Consider the following 18,029-nt stretch of genomic DNA (forward strand, 5'->3'; position numbering starts at 1 on the left):
TTTCTGTTCTCCATCCCCACACTTTTCATCTCTGGTTTTTTCCATTCATCTTATTCTCAGGACTGGTACATAAGGGGGGAAATTTAGAGACTATAAACCCTTTTGCCTATACTATATGATCCTTGAACTGTGTAAGGTGACTGCATTTCTCAGCTGGACCTTTTTGTTTAACTTGGTCTCCTAAGAAATGTCTCAAAAAGACATGTCGTTGGGACTGCCCTGTTTGTGTTTTCTGAAGGCTGCTAAGAATTGTGGCATAATTTCATGACTTGACTTGTGGGGAGGGGTGGATCTACCTAAGTCTGTTTTCCTTGGGAAGGTCAGGTCCCTCCTAGGCTGCAGTTGTGATAGAGGAAGAAAGACGTAACACATAGCAGAGCTGAATATTAAAGATGGTGGACTGCTGAATCTGCTGGTTTTAGTGAGAGGAAGACCAGGAAGCCAGTCAAGAAGAAATGCCTGGCTTGACTTTTTCAGTTGCAGACAGAGAACTATATGGCAGGGTGTACCAGTGGTACCACCCCATCCAGAAACCTTGAGATGGATGCCAGGAAGGGCACCAAAAGGGATCATACCTACCACCACTCAACCCATCACTCTGTGTTCCTATCATAATATGTAAGTTCATTGTAGATTTTCAGAAATTCACTTTCAAATATATATCAGTACCATGTCACAGTCATAAGTCTGGAGTTACTTATATACTTTAAAATGTGGGCAGTATTAACAATATTTTTTACTCCATTAAATTCATAGAAGGACAAGAAAGCATATCAATTTTATTACTTCACAACTACAGTCACTTAAAAAAAAATCTCACACAAAAAGTAGAAATAATGAACAGCAGAAGAGTTAGTAATTCAAAATTCGAATCCTCCAAGATCATTTGCAATGATAGAGCAAATAGATACTATATAGATTGATATAGTAACCTATATCAGTTACTGTATTTCAAAAGAAAGAAGCTTAAAAAGAAATCTTCCTCCACGTGTTCTTACTCTATCCAAACACCATCATCAGGTTAATATTTGAAGGATGATGTTTCTTAGGTAGGTGGTGCTAGTAGTAAAGAATCTGTCTGCCAATGCAGGAGACAATAGAGACACAGGTTCAGTCCCTGGGTCAGGAAGATCCCCTGGAGTAGGAAATGATGGCAACCTACTCTAGAGTTCTTGCCTGGAAAATTCCATGGACCGGAGGAGCCTGGCAGGCTACAGTCTGTGGGGTTGCAGAGAGTCAGACACAAGTGAGTGACTGAACACACAAACAAGATGTTTAATTTTTTTTTCTTAAGTATTCTCTTATCCTAGGCAAGTATGTCAGTTTGGAAATTACATACAGCCATTAAATTATATTGACAATTGTTCTACTAGAAGTATAGCTAATATATCAATGGGCACAGGCAAAATTCAGCAGAATGAGTAAATAATATAAGGAATTTGTTTATAAATTAAAATATTTAAGATTAACTTTACCATCTACACCTTCTACAACATGACTAATTATATTTGTTATCAGGTACAGTATCAAAAACAAAGTAGACAGCTTTTTGAAAGGAGAAAGAATTCTCACATTTAAAACCCTTCTGATTAAAATTGGTATGCAGAATTTCCAGAAATCAGAAAACATGGCTTCAAGTCACCACCATTTTTCTAAAGTTGTGTTTCCTTGCCTGGCCAATAGTTGGGTTGTAGCAAATGATCATTTGTGGTACAATTCTCCTTCCTGATTCTTGTTGACACCATTGTTCTTTCTCTCTTGGTTCTGAAACTTCTGTGTTTTGAAACATAATTTTTCTTTAAAGTGAAAAGCACTGCAGTACTTAGGAAAATGGACATTATGCCAAGCATCATGGTTAGTCCCAGGTATATACGTCTAGAAGAAGACAGAATATCAGTCTTAATTATTGTAGCTATCCAATTTTAAATAAAATATAGTAATATCCAAAAATATCAATATCAATGAAATCAATCAGTATCAGTGAAATCAATCAATATCAATAAAACTATCATTAGGATGGTTTTCTTTAAGAATGCTGATTCAGTGGCTATAAAAGGCCTTTCTGTGAACATCTGACAGACTATTGAAGGCAGTAAGCTAATATAAAGCAAACTTTTAGTAGCACCATCATTTTCAGCTACTGCTAATTATATAATCCTTTCTATCCTCTCTGTAACTTATTTCCTTATTACCTGTTTGCTTAGAACAGTCCCAGCATAAGCTAGCATAAGCTAGTGTTGTCCCAGGGTAATCTGCCTTCTTTCCTTGTCAAAAATATCCAGATTTGAATGATAAATTATATGGTTATCCTCCCCTTGAAACTTGGCCAAATTCACTCCTACAGAAAAACTGCAAGAAGTAACATTAAGGGGGAATTGGAGGTCTCAGTACACTAGAGTGACCTAAGCAAACCAGAGGTTTACAGCAGGTTCTTCCACTAGAAGCCTTAGTTCTATTAGATCATGAGACATGAAGGGCTGAAAGCACAGGTTGAATTATTCATGCTGGTCAGCGTGTATGTACACTCATAATCTCTGAGTTACACTGTCTTTACAGTAAAATATAGCCCACGTAAATGTGAATAAACTGCCAATTTTCCTCATAGATCAGGTCCCTTTCAAAGACCAACATAAATTTCTCACATATCATCAAAGCCTATTAAGTCAAGCAAATTTATTTGAGATGGTCAGCTCAATTCACATCCAACTTCCAACTTACAGGGTTTAGCACTAAGTTTATTTTTCTAGAGAGTACTCAGCATGTAAATTGAAAAAAAAAAAGTCCTTCTTGTTTTTAAGCCACTGAAGCATTGCTTTAAGCAATAAGGGGACTAAATGTTTGCTGAATTGCACTGAATGATACGATAGTGAAAAATCCATGCCCTCAACCCCGTACACACATAGAGAAAACCTTTTACTTTTATGCATTTCAAGTACTGGAATAATTGAACATCAGTTTGGCAATAAAAGCCGGACATATTTAGAGCCAAATCCAAATCTTGCCCAGGGGGATTATAGCTGACGTAAATGGGACAGTTTGGCTCAGTTTGGGGGGGGGGTAGAAAAGAATTAAACCCCAAATGTGACCTAAATCTAAATGCTTCTGAGTTTCAAAGAATTAAATGAGTTGTGTGCATAAACTTTGAAAATCCTACTCTATTCTGAAATCTTCTGTCTTATCTTTTTTAAATGATGGGAGTCAAGATTAAGAATGAAGGAAAAAAAAAAGATCTAGCCAAATGGTCAGATAATAATAGAATTATTCTATAAAACAGAACAAACTTCTGGATTAGATTCTCCTTTTCTTTACAAAAGATGAAACTATGTGAGGATTATTCATGCCAGTTGCCTCTTGCAAACCTGGCATTTGGTAGCAATGAGATTTAGGAAAGAGTTTGATACGGTACCTGAAAGCATTTGAATCATACAATCTACAGGATCCTTTACTTCCACATCTTTTAAATCCCCACTTGAGGCATGAAGTATCAATCAGAACTCCAAAATATATGGGAGATGGGATTCCTGCTGTGAGAAAAACAAATATATGCCTTTAAAAATATCTTCTTGGTTAGCCTACAAAGAATGACTCACAGAAACCACATTCTGTCCCAAATGCACTTCTTTGGAAATAGTCCATCCTAAAGGAGATCAGTCCTGGGTGTTTATAGGAAGGAATGATGCTGAAGCTGAAACTCCAATACTTTGGCCACCTCATGCGAAGAGTTGACTTATTGGAAAAAACCCTAATGCTGGGAGGGATTGAGGGCAGGATGAGAAGGGGATGACAGAGGATGAGATGGCTTGATGGCATCACTGACTCAATGGACATGAGTTTGAGTGAACTCTGGGTGTTGGTGGTGGACAGGGAGCCCTGGCGTGCTGTGATTCATGGGGTCACAGAGAGTCGGACACGACTGCGCGATGGAACTGAATTGAACTGAACTGAACAAAGAATGACTCTCAGAAACCACATTCTGTCCCAAATTCACTTCTTTGGAAATAGTTGGGCCTCTCCAGGAGACCAGAATATGCCACTGGTATAAAGATTATTTTGAGCTGATAATTTTGAGAGGCAGAAGTCAGAGAAGAAGCTCTGAAGACAGAGCATAAGTTTCCCTTTTGTAAGGAAAACATACATTTACAAAGGAAATGATTTGCAAGAGTTTCTCAACTCTTTGTAAAGGCTTCCCTGGAGGCTCAGTGGTTAAGAATCTGTCTGCCAATGCAGGAGACGGAGGTTTGATCCCTGGGTTGGGAAGATCCCCTGGAGAAGGGAATAGTAACCAACTCTAGTATTCTTGTCTGAGAAATTCCATGGATAGAAGAGCCTGGCAGAGGTCGCAAAAGAGTCAGACCTGACAGCAACTAAGTAACAACTCCCTCTTTGTACCACAAGAATTCCAGATTCAAAAAAGAACTAACTGCCTAAACTTTTATTTTGCATAGAGTCCCATAAACACAATCACTAAAAGCTATATGGTAAAGCTTATATTGATGAAGTAAAGCTACATGGTAAAGCTTATATTGATAAAGTTGAATGGTTAATTTGGATTATTTGACATCATAAATAAAAATTCTTTTTATATACATTCTCCCTAAAAACATTTAGGTGATAACTATTAATAACTTTACATTGCTCTTAATAACATGAGGACATTCCTGAGTACTCAAATACTTGTCATCTTCTGTATGTTTTAAAATTTTCATAAAGGCAAAATTTCAAACCTTCACAAAATTATGGAGAGTATGATATAGTGCAACTTTATGTACCATCACTAACTTTAGCAATTATTAAAATTTTGTTATTTCTGTGTCATATTTCTTCAGTCCCTCAATCTATTGTCCATCCAGAAACTTTCTAAAAGTAACATTTTAAGAGATATCTCAGATACTAAGTAATTCTCCTTGCATGTATTTCAGAACACATCTCTGACTGACAGGATTTTTTAAACATATCACTATGGGAACTTCCTTGGTGGTCTCTTGGTTAAGACTCTGCACTTCCAATGCAGGGCATGTGGGTTTGATCTCTGGTCGGGGAATTAAGACCCCACATGCTGTGTAGCTTGGCCAAAAAATTAAAAAATATATATATAAATATAATAAACATAAAATTAAAACCCCATAATTAAAAAAATCACTATGCCATTTAACACATAACACATATTAAAATAATTTTTTAATACTATTGAACTCATATTCAAACTTTTCTAAATGTCTTCACTTTCAAACTTTTCTAAATGTCTTTAGAACTGGTTCATTCTAACCAGAATTCAAACCAAGGTAGACACATTAAATTTACCTAAATGGCTCTTTATATCAGCTTCTTTCCTAACATATTTTTTTTTTATAGTAATGACTTTTGAAGAAAGACATATGTCCTGTAGAATGTGCCACAGTCTGGATTTGAATGATTGTTTCATAAGATTATTTGCTTTGTTCCCCTATCCTTCATTTTCCCAATAATTTGGTAGGCCAGTATTGACTCAGGCAGGAACAAGACATAGGTGATTTGTGTTCAGACAGGAGACACTTTCCACTTACTTGCCACTCGCAGTAATGTTAAAATGAAAATGAGGTTCACGCTATGCCCTCCATTATTAAAATTTTCATTCATTTTCACTTATAGCTTTTAGCAAATATTGATGTTTGCAAAACAGATTTCTCAAAATTACATTATTTCTTATGTAAATAACTTAAGATTTCTCTATAAAAGAACTTATCTTCATCATTGTTTACTTGGTTACTTTGAAATACAATTAGTAGAAGGAAGGCAGGGGAAATGTTCAATTCTTTCCTGTTTTAAGAATAATGAGTTAGTGTCCTAGTATTCTTCAAAATTACTTAGGTATCATTACAAATTTATATCTTTTTTTATATTCAATGTATTTTGAGACACTGGAGCTATTATAATGATTATTATATATCAATATAATAGTATTTTTATTTATTATTTTGAAATTATCTCACCTTGGACCAAGGTCCTCAGATTGTTCCTGTGTCCTTTGGATATATCCCTTTGATAGCTTTCTCACTTTCTTGCACCAAAAGTTGTCCCACAATCATGTTATGTATTTTCTAACCTAGACCTTGGTCAGTTTTCCAAGGTCCTATGGTTTATTTATTGCGGAATGATATTTAGATACCATGGATTCATTGCTATGGGTGCTCATTTCTCCTGGGTTAAATAGATTCTAGATTTTTCAGGAGACACAGTGATAAAATACACATTATTTTAAAATAAAACTATATGAGTTCATATTGACATCTTAAGTTTAAATTAATGAATTTTACTTACAATATTTTATGCTTTTTATCACTTTTCTATTATGCTGAAAATATTGATTCCTAATGATATTAACATAACATCTGCTTTATCTTAAAATATATAATAGTTTTAACATAACAATGCTAAAGTTACTATTAAAAACAATACTATAAAATATACTGAAGCAATGGGGATTTCATAGTAATTCTGTTTTTCATGTAGTTTTATGTTTTTTCTATATGGTGTGTCACCCTGTAATATACAGTTAGTTTTGATTTGTTTTAAGAATTTTTTTGGTTCTTTTAATTATTTAAAATGATATAAAATTTTTGTATTCTTTCAAACTAAAAATTATATGGCAGCTATATTTACAAAGTCTCATTCCCATCCTGTTCTCTCCCCCTGTTTTTTTCTTTCTTCCCTAACAGGCAACTTTAGAAAAAATTATTATTCATTTTTAGTTTATGCTTCCATTGTTTCTTGTTAACAAGAGGAAATATCAATACCTGTGTATGTGTATAATATTTTCACCTTTTTATACTTACACCAAATGCATCATACTGTATACAATTTTCTACATTTTGCTTTCTTAAACTTAGTTGCATATCCTGGAGATCATTTGATATGAATTGTATCCTTCCATAATTTATAAGTTGAAGCCTTAACTCCCAATGTGATTGCATGTGGAAGCAAAATAATTAAGGAGATAAGGTTAAATGAGTTTGTAAGAGTGAAGCCCTAATCTGATACGGAGGCTGCCATTAAAAAAATTATTATATAGTTTCTGTACAAAGTTGTGCTAGTTTCTGCTGTATAGCAAAATGAATCAGCTGTATGTATACATGAAAGTAAAAGTGACGTTGCTCAGTCGTGTCCGACTCTTTGCGATCCTGTGGACTGTAGACCACCAGGCTCCTCTGTCCTTGGGGTTTTCCAGGAAAGAGTATTGGAGTGGGTTGCCATTTCTTTCTCCAAGGGATCTTCCCAACCCAGGGATTGAACCTGGGTCTCCTGCATTGCAGGTAGATGCTTTACCCTCTGAGCCACCAGGGAAGCCCTGCTGCTGCTGCTAAGTCGCTTCAGTCGTGTCTGACTCTGTGCCACCCCATAGACGGCAGCCCACCAGGCTCCCCTGTCTCTGCGATTCTCCAGGCAAGAATACTGGAGTGGGGTGCCATTTCCTTCTCCAGTGCATGAAAGTGAAACTGAAGTTGCTCAGTCGTGTCCGACTCTTAGTGACCCCATGGACTGCAGCCCACCAGGCTCCTCCGTCCATGGGATTTTCCAGGCAATCCCCTCTTTTTTGGATTTTCTTCCCATTTAGGTAACCACAGAGCACTGAGTAGAGTGTTCTACAGTAAGTTCTGTGCTATACAGAATATACAGTATATCTGTATGTATATCTGCTATACAGTATATCTGTGCTATACAGTAAGTTCTCATTGAAAGTGAAAGTCATTCAGTCATGTCCTACTCTTTATGACCCCATGGACTGTAGTCCATGGAATTCTCCAGGCCGGAATACTGAAGTGGACAGCTGTTCTCTTCTCCAGGGTATTTTCCCAACCCAGAGATCAAACTCAGGTCTCCCGCATTGCAGGAGGATTCTTTACCAGCTGAGCCACAAGAGAAGCCCAAGGATACTGGAGTAGGTAGCTTATCCCTTCTGCAGTGCATCTTCCCAACCCAGGAACTGAACTGAGGTCTCCTGCATTGCAGGCAGTCATTACCAACTGAACTATCATGGAAGCCCTCAGGTTCTCGTTAGTTATCTATTTTCTACATTCGTGTGTGCTAAGTCCTTCAGTCATGTCTGACTTTTTGCAGCCCTATGGTCTGTAGCCTGCCAGGATCCCTTGTCCATGGGATTCTTCAGGCAAGAACACCGGAGTGGGTTGCCATGCCCTCCTTCAGGGGATCTCTCCAACCCAGTAATCGAACCTGTGTCTCTTATGTCTCCTGCATTGGCAGACAGGTTCTTTACCACTAGCACCATCTGGGAAGCCCATTTTATGCATTGTAGTGTATATATTGTCCTTATAAGAAGAGGAAGAGGCACCAAAGACTGCTCTCTTTGCACAGAGAAAAGGTTGTGTGAATGCACCATGAGAAGGTAGCCATCTATGCATCAGGAAGAGAGGTCTCACCAGACACCAGTCTGTTGGCACATTGATCTTGGACATGGCAGCCTTCAGAACTATGAGGCAGTAACTTCCTACTGTTTAGGCCCCTCAGTCCATGGTGTATTGTTATGACAGCCTGTACTGACTAATAAACTTGGTAACATTAGAGATTTTCCCCCATTTGTCCATACAGCTATAAAGTATCCCCTTATGTGGGTTTACTATAGTTTATTTAACCAGTGTCATATTGATGTACATTTAGACTGCTTGTAGCCTTTTATATTATAAATAATGCCACAATGATTTGACCCCTGTAAGATTACAGTTCAAACTTTTGCGAGCTCATTTTTTGGTATCAATTGCTAGAAGTAGGGGAGAAGGCAATGGCACCCCACTCCAGTACTCTTGCCTGGAAAATCCCATGGATGGAGGAGCCTGATAGGCTGCAGTCCATGGAGTCGCAAAGAGTTGGACACGACTGAGCAACTTCACTTTCACTTTTCACTTTCCTGCATTAGAGAAGGAAATGGCAACCCACTCCAGTATTCTTGCCTGGAAAATCCCAGGGACAGAGGAGCCTAGTGGGCTGCCATCTATGGGGTGGCACAGAGTTGGACACGACTGAAGTGACTTAGCAGCAGCAGCAGGTAGAAGTAGGATTGCTAGGTCAAAAGATAAATCTAGATGCAATTTTTTTTAGTTATGGCCAAATGTCCTCCTCCAGCAAAGGTATAATTTTCACAGTAGCAATGTATAAGTGTATCGATTTTCTATTTGTATTATAATACATTACAAACAACATTTGGTAATTTTCCTGTCTGTTAAGTAAGAATCAGTATCTTAGCATAGCTTTAGTTTGTATTCTTCTTCTTATGAGGGGCCTTGACCATCTTTTTATATATTAAGACGTATCCATTTATTTTTCCGTGAAATGGTTGTTTATATCTTTTACCCGCTTTTGGGCTTCCCTCATAGTTCAGTCAGTAAAGAATATGCCTGCAATACACGAGACCCAGGATCAATTCCTGGATTGGGAAGATCCCCTGAAGAAGGAAATGGCAACCCACTCCAGTATTCTTGCCTGGAGAATTCCATGGGCAGAGGAGCCTACAGGCTACAGTCCATGGGGTTGCAAGAGCCGGACACGACTTCGCGACTAAACCACCGCTGCCACTTTTCTCTTAGAGCTTTGATATTTTTGTTTTCAGTACCTAGGCATTCTCCATGTAAGATGTTAGCCACTCATCTGTTATATAGATTGAAAAAAAATACTATATGTAGTTTTCCATTTACTTTGTGATATTTTTTCATTTTTAATTATATTTTTATTTTTTGAAGGTTACTTTTCATTTACAGTATTTACAAAGTATTGGCTATATTTCCCATGCTATGCAATAGACCGTTGAGCCTATCCTGTACCCAGTAGTTTGTATCTCATTCCCTCACTCCAATATTGCCCCCCACCACTGGTAACCATTAATTCTGTATATCTGTGAGTCTGCCTTTTGGTGGGTTATATTAACTAGTTTGCTGTATTTTTTAGGTTCTATATATAAATGATACATGGGGCTTCCCAGGTGGCTCGGTGGTACAGAATCTGCCTGCCAGTGCACAAACGCAGGAGACATGGGTTTGATCCTTGAATTGGGAAGATCCCCTGGAGGAGGGCAGGGCAACCCACTCCAGTATTCTTGCTGGAGAAACCCATGGGCAGAGGAGTCTGGAGAGCTACAGTCCACTGGGTCACTAAGGAGTCGGATATGATATAGCAACTAAATAACAGCAATAAATGATATCATATAAGATTAAATGTATTTTCATTTTTATGGGGTCAACTTTATGAATTATTTCTTTTGCTTAAGATATGTTTCATAGTGTGGTTACATCTATGTTCCCAAAAGGAGGTGGATAGACTAATTACAGCCTGGGATGTACTTCAGACTCAATAACCTTTTTTCTAGATAATCTCTGTTTTAATATTGTAGAATTTGAGCCAACTATGATGGCACAGACCTCCATTTTTATTGTTTTCCAAGGATTATATGGTATCTTTGCATATATCCCTTTTTATATCGGATATCCTTTTATATCCTTTTTGTATCCCAAGTTACATAAACCCATTTATTTAAAACTCTGAATTTTAATTTTTCTCCCAAGTAGCTCTTCTCTGTCAAATTGCTGTGTTGTGCTCAGTCGCTCAGTCATCTCCAACTCTTTGCAATCCATGGAATGTAGCCCACCAGGCTCTTCTGTCCATGGGGATTCTCCAGGCAGGAATACTGGAGTGGGTTGCCATGCCCTCCTCCAGGGGATCTTCCCAACCCAGGGATCAAACCCAGGTCTCCCTCATTGCAGGCGAATTCTTTACTGTGTGAGCCACCAGGAAGCCCAGAGGAATGTAAAATGGTGTCTCTTTCTTCTTTAGAATATAAACTCTTGAAGGACAAAACCTAATTTGACTTATTCACTCTGTTTTCTGTGGGTTTTAACTAATGAATATTGAAAATTCTGATAGTCATAAAAAATCATTCCAATTACATTTAAGAAATTGAACTCCAAGCCATACCGCTTTGACTGTTTGAATGATCTTTCTACCAGTGATATATCCTAGCATTAGCTCAAAAGAATTTCTTCCATTTAATAATTTAAGAAATTACATTTAGAATTCAGATTTTCTTACTGATTCATTTTTTGCTTTCTTCTCAGAGGGCTCTTTTATAATAGCATGGGTTTTTGGAGACTAGATCAGTACTAGAAGAGGCAAGATTGTTATAAAAAATGTCATTACTCTCATAAGATCACTTTATTATGGGCACATCATTGATTCTCAATAAATATTTCTGGAAGAAAGGAAGAGGCTATTCAAGGAAAAGAGGGAGGGAAGAAAGACATAAAGGAGGGAAGAAAATTAAAAGAACATGAATCTACTACTTACAGCATTTAGTTATGTGTCATAATTCTGTAAAAATATTTAGAAGACTATTAAAATATACTTATAATGGCTACCATAATTTAAGCATAGATTATACTTACCAAGAACTCTTACTGCTAAGGTGTAGATACCCAGGGCAAAAGACTTAAGTTGTGGTTTAATGCACCTATAAATAATAAAAGCACTATTACAAAAAAATAGTGCATTAAAGCATATAATAAAGTCAGTTTATTATAAATCAGTCTTTAATAAGGTGGATTAGGATTACTTTGAAATTAATTCACATGTCAAAGGATGACTACTAGGTTTCTCTAAAATTAAACTAATCAAAATATTGTATGTATTTTTAATTTCCCACAGCTTATATAATAGAAATTGGTTAGGAAAGATCTACAGAAAATAGGACCAAACATCCACAAATATTTTTTGTATATTTTGTATATTTAGTTATTACTGTTTTTTTGGCTACTAGATATAGAATCTCAGAATTCAAGTAGCATTTATGGAGAATCCACATATTCTAGCCTAGGGAAAGCAAATTATGTAGAAGCCATGTTCCATTATATGCAATGTATTGGGTTTTTAGTTAATATTTCTAAAAGATAAATCACTCTTACATGACATATTCAAATGGTGTTATGTAAAGTAAAATCAAATTTTATCAGTAAAGTAGCAAAGACAGGGAATAATTCTGACAATTTGTAAGATTATGAGGCACAATAAAGGATTAATGACCTATAGCTAGTTTTTGTGGATTCTGGTCTAAAACTATGGGACCCTATTGACTTAAGTTGAATTAAAATCACTGTGACATGCTGAGTGCTTTTGGTAAGTAGCGTGGATCTGAATTTACCAGCCAAGTATAAGATTATCTAAAATAACAAGAGCATCTTGAGAGTTGGACTGTGAAGAAGGCTGAGCGCCGAAGAATTGATGCTTTTGAACTGTGGTGTTGGAGAAGACTCTTGAGAGTCCCTTGGACTGCAAGGAGATCCAACCAGTCCATTCTGAAGGAGATCAGCCCTGGGATTTCTTTGGAAGGAATGATGCTAAAGCTGAAACTCCAGTACTTTGGCCACCTCATGAGAAGAGTTGACTCATTGGAAAAGACTCTGATGCTGGGAGGGTTTGGGGCAGGAGGAGAAGGGGGCGACAGAGGATGAGATGGCTGGATGGCATCACTGACTCAATGGACGTGAGTCTGAGTGAACTGCGGGAGTTGGTGATGGACAGGGAGGCCTGGTGTGCTGCGATTCATGGGGTCGCAAAGAGTTGGACACGACTGAGTGACTGAACTGAACTGATATAACTTGAACTGGGAGTTTCCTGGTCACTCGGTGGTAAAGAATCTGCCTGTCAATACAGGAGATACTGGTTCGATCCCTGGCTTGGGAAGATCCTCTGGAGAAGGAAGTGGCAACCCATTCCAATATTCTTGCCTTGGAACTCCCATGGGCAGAGGAGCCTGGTAGGCTATAGTCCATGAGGTGTCCAAGTTGGACACAACATAGTGACATTATATGCACACATAGTTTGAACTGATGGATTTTAATAGCGATAATCATGAGGATATATAATAACTACTGAGCGTTAACCATGGTAGTAAATTCTTCATGTGTATAATATTTAATCTCTGCTTTAAAATGATAAAAAATTACAACTTTTCTCCTTTAAGCAAACATGTTTCTTTCTAGTATCAAAATAAAGTGTGGTTCATTTATGGGCTGGTGGTGAGGAAAACTCTTCCTCTGTTCACCTGTTTATTCATGAGGCCCAGGTGACTACTTGGCACTATGTAAGAAAATGTTGAAGAAACAGGTACCTGCGGAGAATGATCCTGGTCTGAGACTTCTGGTGTAATGCTTTCCCACTAAACCTATGCTTCCATTTGAAAACACCAAGATCTTATGTTCCCATTAAATCCTTTTATGAGGGACCTCCCTGGTGATCTAGGGAAGGGGATGCATGTTTGAGGAACTAAGATCTTGCATGCCTTGTGCCACAGCCTCCAAATTTAATAACTAATAAATAATTTTTAAAAAACCCTTTTATGAAAACAGATTTGTGGATGTTTGGTCCTAGTTTATATAAATATTCCTAATCACTTTCTATAACATAAGCTGTGGGAAATTAAAAATATATATGCTATTTTGATTGGCTTCATTTAGAAAAAATAATCCTTTGATGTATGAATTAATTTCTGTCACCTAATCCATCTCATAAAAGACTGACTTACAATAAATGGTGACTTTTCATGTTTAACAATTTAATCGAAATTTGTAGTATCTTTAGGTTATTTTGATCAGTTGTATAACAGTAATAATTGCAATACTAATTCAATGGGGAGGAAACTTTTACCACCGAGAATACTTGTTACAAAACTAGTATTTTAACATTTGAATTTATGTGTATATTGCATCAATTTGTGAGAGGAGAGCCAATGAAAAAATGTTCAAGCATAAATTATATGACAATAGAAAAAAATTCTATCCAACCACATTTTTGAATAAAAACCTAAAGGGAGAAAAGCATAAAAGTGGAACAAGTTTCCTGAGAGTGCTGTAATGAATCACAGTGACTCCACAGAGCAGAGTTGGAAGTCACTGCTGTAGATGGTGATGGTGTGTCTTCTATTAAAATTGGGGCAGGGAGATTCAAGGTTTACCTCAGAAGCAATATGTACCCAGGTATCCCGCCTACAGACAAAGTATAGGATGTGATGACTGCAATTATGAGGAAATACAGAAACATTTTGGCACATCCATTATCTTTTTGACATCTGCCCACCATGCCTGAGGAACTTCCTGATTTTGAGGCTGCAAGTCCCACACAGGTACAATTATTAAATATCTGTAACACAGTAGGGAAAAATCCAATTACTGAGGTAAATAGTATGTAACATTAAAGACATATTTATTTTAAATGATTTTACAGTATACATTTATAAGACAAGCAGTGGGGAAATTTTTATTTCTCTGTGTTAGACTGTATCAAGCAAAGCGAAATCAAGAGAGAAAACATTTCAGTACCCAAAGAGCAGATGGTCTACAAACTATTGATCCTACAGAACCATCTCTAAGCAAATCTCACCAAATCCAATGCTACCTTACCTTCTTCCCTGCCACATCTAAATCTAAGCCACCATGGTCTCTTTGTGCTTGACCTGTTTCTACTCTTACCTGGCTTTGGTCTCTTTTCTACAATAACCCAACTGAGCCTTTAAAAATGGCAGTCAGATTGCATCACTATTCTCAACTTCCCAGTGGCTTCTCACTGGACTTGGATAAAACCCCATGTCCTTAGAGTGGCTTCCACACTCTCCACGATGCATCTCCTGAGTCCCACTCTGATCTCATTGCTCTGTGATCTTCCACTTCTCCCTCTACTTCACGAGTTCTCAGGGGACCCATGCCAGCCCTCAAACGTGGTGAGTCCAGGCAGGCCTCATGGTCCTCCTGCTTTCTCTGTTAGGGAATTTTTCTAGGGAGTTACATGGTTGGCACATACCCTTCAGGTCTCTGCTCAGATGGTTCATTAGAGAGAGCTTTCAAAACCACCCATTCAAAACAGTACCTCCATCTCTCCACACTGTGGTTCTAACTTGTTTTCCTCACAGCATTTATTACTTTTTATCAGGATATTATATAACCATTTAATTCTAAACTACATATCCCCACTAGAATGTAACTTCTGGCAGAAACTCTTTGCTTTGTTATCATTGTACATGTAGGCTTAAAAATAGGCCCTCAATTTAAGCGCTTAGTAAAAATTTGTTAAATAAATGGGCACAGTTTGAAGATACGAAAGAATATACAGTGATTATGAGAAGGAAAGAAAAACCTTGATAAGTAAAACCCAACTAAATCTTGGATAAAGAGGCAACTTTCATAATCCCTCATCAGTTTATTTCTGTAAGTTTCATGTGTGAATGTGTACATGTAATGAGTTGTCATTTTTTTTAATTACAAAAGACGTTGTGAATTTTTAGTTAAAAATGAAATAAAAGTGGCATTTCCTTTTCGAAGAGGAATAGCAACATAGGATTTTTGATTTTGTTTTGAGTGTCTGGTAAGAAGCTTTTGAATCTTGACTTTGCCTCTCACCGGATACATACGTTTAGGCAGATCCCTTGTATCTTAATGCTTCAATTCTCACAAAATAAGTAAAATAATACCCAATCACTTGAGTATTATGATGTCTAAATATTTTTTTTAAAGCACTTCCCTTAGTCCCTGGCATGCAACATTTTCAATAAATGGAAGCTCTGGTTAAGAAAGACCTTTCAGTGCAACTAGAGATTATTACACAAAGTGAAGTAAGTCAGAAACAGAAAGAAAAGTACTATATGTTACCACATACATGTGGAATCTAAAATATGACACAAATGCAATGATCTATGAAGCAGAAACATGGACATTGAGAACAGATTGGCGGTTGCCAGGGGAGGAGGGGGTTAGGGAAGGGATAGAGTAGGGGCTGAGGCTAGCAGATATAAGCTTTTATACACAGAGTAGATAAACAAGAAGGCCCTACTGTGCAGCACAGAGAACTATATCCATATCCTATGATAAATCATATGGAAAACTATTTTAAGAATGTGTATATAACTGAATCACTTTGCTGTACAGCACTAATTAACACAACATTGTCAATCAATTATACTTCAATTAAAAAAAAAAAAAAAGCAAATCCAAAGTAAAAGAAAAGAAAATCCTTCAAGTGGTTTAGGCCAAAGAGTATAGTGGCCAAAATTGGAGGTTGGGTGGAAGAAAGACAAGAAGGAAGAAAAGGAAGGGAATGTTAAAGCTCAGATTTCAGATGGGTGGGTGGTCTTAATATCAGTGTTGCTAGAGACCAATCCATTCTTCTCCGAATAAAATGTCAAAATAACAAGAAATGGAAAATCAACAAGCATGAGACTGTCTATAGAGTGGTTGCCCAAGCGTTGTTAATCTAGTGGATAAGAATACATAAATATATGTGTGGTTTAATTTTAAGCTCTCTGGGGCTGTCAAATACAGGTAGATTTCATCAGTCACAAGCAGAAAGCCATCTGACCACTGTGCCTTATACACAATGAGTGTAAGGAAGAGTCTGTTAGGGACAGGCCTGTAAAGGTGTGATTAGAAGAATGAATCTGTTAATGAAGTACATAGTACTCTTAATTGAAGTACATGATACTCTTCACAACTGGTTTCCTACCTATATTTCCAACCCTGTCTTCCTCTTACATTCTATAGGAATCCTTGATTCCAGCCACCTACTCTTCATCATTACACAAATTGGCTTGATATGTCAGGCAGAGCTATCTCAGAACCATCAGCCTCCTCTGGATCTCTGACCCCTGGGTCTAGACCTTTGGGGCTAAACTTCCTTATACTGGCCTCTATTTGTCCTGTCCTCCAAAACCTGCAAGGACCACTGGTCATGGGATCAGGAGAGATGGAGCCCAAGGCAGATGCTATTAAATGATCTTATGACTGAGACTGTCTCATTGGAGGCTAATATTCCTTACTAGTAAAATAAGAGAACTAGATTACATAATTACAAATTTCCTCTAGCCTGTTTCATTATTCTCATTCTAACCCCAATTCTTCCAACAACTGTAATTCTACTAGTGATGCTTTCATTTCCTGTCACCACACAAAAGAACAAAGGCAGAGTAAACACCATGGATTCTATCAATGTGGTCTGCTCCTAGGTCGGTCCCTGAGCCCACATAGGGTTGTATAGTTAAGCACTGTTGCATGCCTAGAGGCACACACTTTAGAGAAGGTTTCTTACAGTAGTCTTTCCACTCCTGGTGGAGGTTTGACAACCAGCAAGACAAGCCGATGCATACGTGATTCCATTCTCACCACATATGGGTTCCCATTTTGTCTCTGAACATTTGCATCTTGAGTTGCACTCTGAAAAGAGAGCTCGTTCATGATAAGAGACAGGTTTGGTTCTGGAAAAAAAAAAAGTAATGATATGAAATGTTACCTCTTAGTAAGCAGTACCCTAATATTTTCAAAAATCAATGTTCTTGGGTATGTAAATGCCAATGCCAACAAATTTTGCCTGGGGGGAACACAATTGTCATCAGAAATACCAGCTTCTCATCATTAAATGTGAATTCACTCTTAGACAGCTTTCTTTTGATAATTGCCTTTAGAGGTTTACCACTTTACATGATATCCTTGTCTTGGCTGATGGGTTTTACTAATATCTACTGACTCTAGAATGTTACAATGTTTTTCTATATTATGATGTATTTGGAAAAAACTATTAAAATAGAAAAACAGAATAAACTTCAAGAGCAATTTATGACATTTCTCTTACTGTGTATCAATATAATAACAAACTCTCATACAATATTCCATCTTGTAGAACTACTATGGATTTGGTCACCCCAAATGTAAAGACAAAAGACTTTTGAGATTTCTTCTAGCAGAATGAGAGGCTATTTAACTAGGCCTCCTAAGAAGTCACCCAGGGATATTTTATCTTATTCTCTTCTCTAAGGCATGAAGTTTTAACTGAGACCGTTTTGCTGTATCTGAAAGTACAAATGTGTGTCTTTGAAAGCTTAGAATCAGGCCACTATGGATACTGTAGAGCCAAGATTATAGAAGATTAGAGCCAAAAGAACAGTGGGGATGATCTAGGTTAAGTTCTCTTCGGAAAATCAGGAAATTCAGGGCCAAAGTAGGCAGATAACGTGC

General features: G+C 37.3%; 1 protein-coding gene across 3 annotated transcripts in view; it reads right to left on the reverse strand.

Annotated features, from left to right (window-relative positions):
* Positions 1-1,652: 1,652 nt before the first annotated feature.
* SLCO1C1 (solute carrier organic anion transporter family member 1C1) overlaps positions 1,653-18,029 on the reverse strand; it is a 68,199-nt gene continuing 51,822 nt past the window's right edge. For 2 of the 3 annotated variants that reach the window (XM_068970931.1, XM_068970930.1), the window contains 5 exons: positions 17,107-17,272; positions 13,988-14,172; positions 11,424-11,488; positions 3,407-3,524; positions 1,653-1,875 (listed from right to left, as the gene is read on the reverse strand). In XM_068970931.1, coding sequence (XP_068827032.1) covers positions 1,653-1,875; positions 3,407-3,524; positions 11,424-11,488; positions 13,988-14,172; positions 17,107-17,272 — 757 coding nt within the window. Of the gene's footprint in view, positions 1,876-3,309; positions 3,525-11,423; positions 11,489-13,987; positions 14,173-17,106; positions 17,273-18,029 lie in introns of all 3 variants that reach the window. The other variant, XM_068970929.1, reaches the window with a different exon arrangement.

This window comes from Capricornis sumatraensis, chromosome 4 (genome assembly GCF_032405125.1).
Source record: "Capricornis sumatraensis isolate serow.1 chromosome 4, serow.2, whole genome shotgun sequence".
NCBI lineage: Eukaryota > Metazoa > Chordata > Mammalia > Artiodactyla > Bovidae > Capricornis > Capricornis sumatraensis.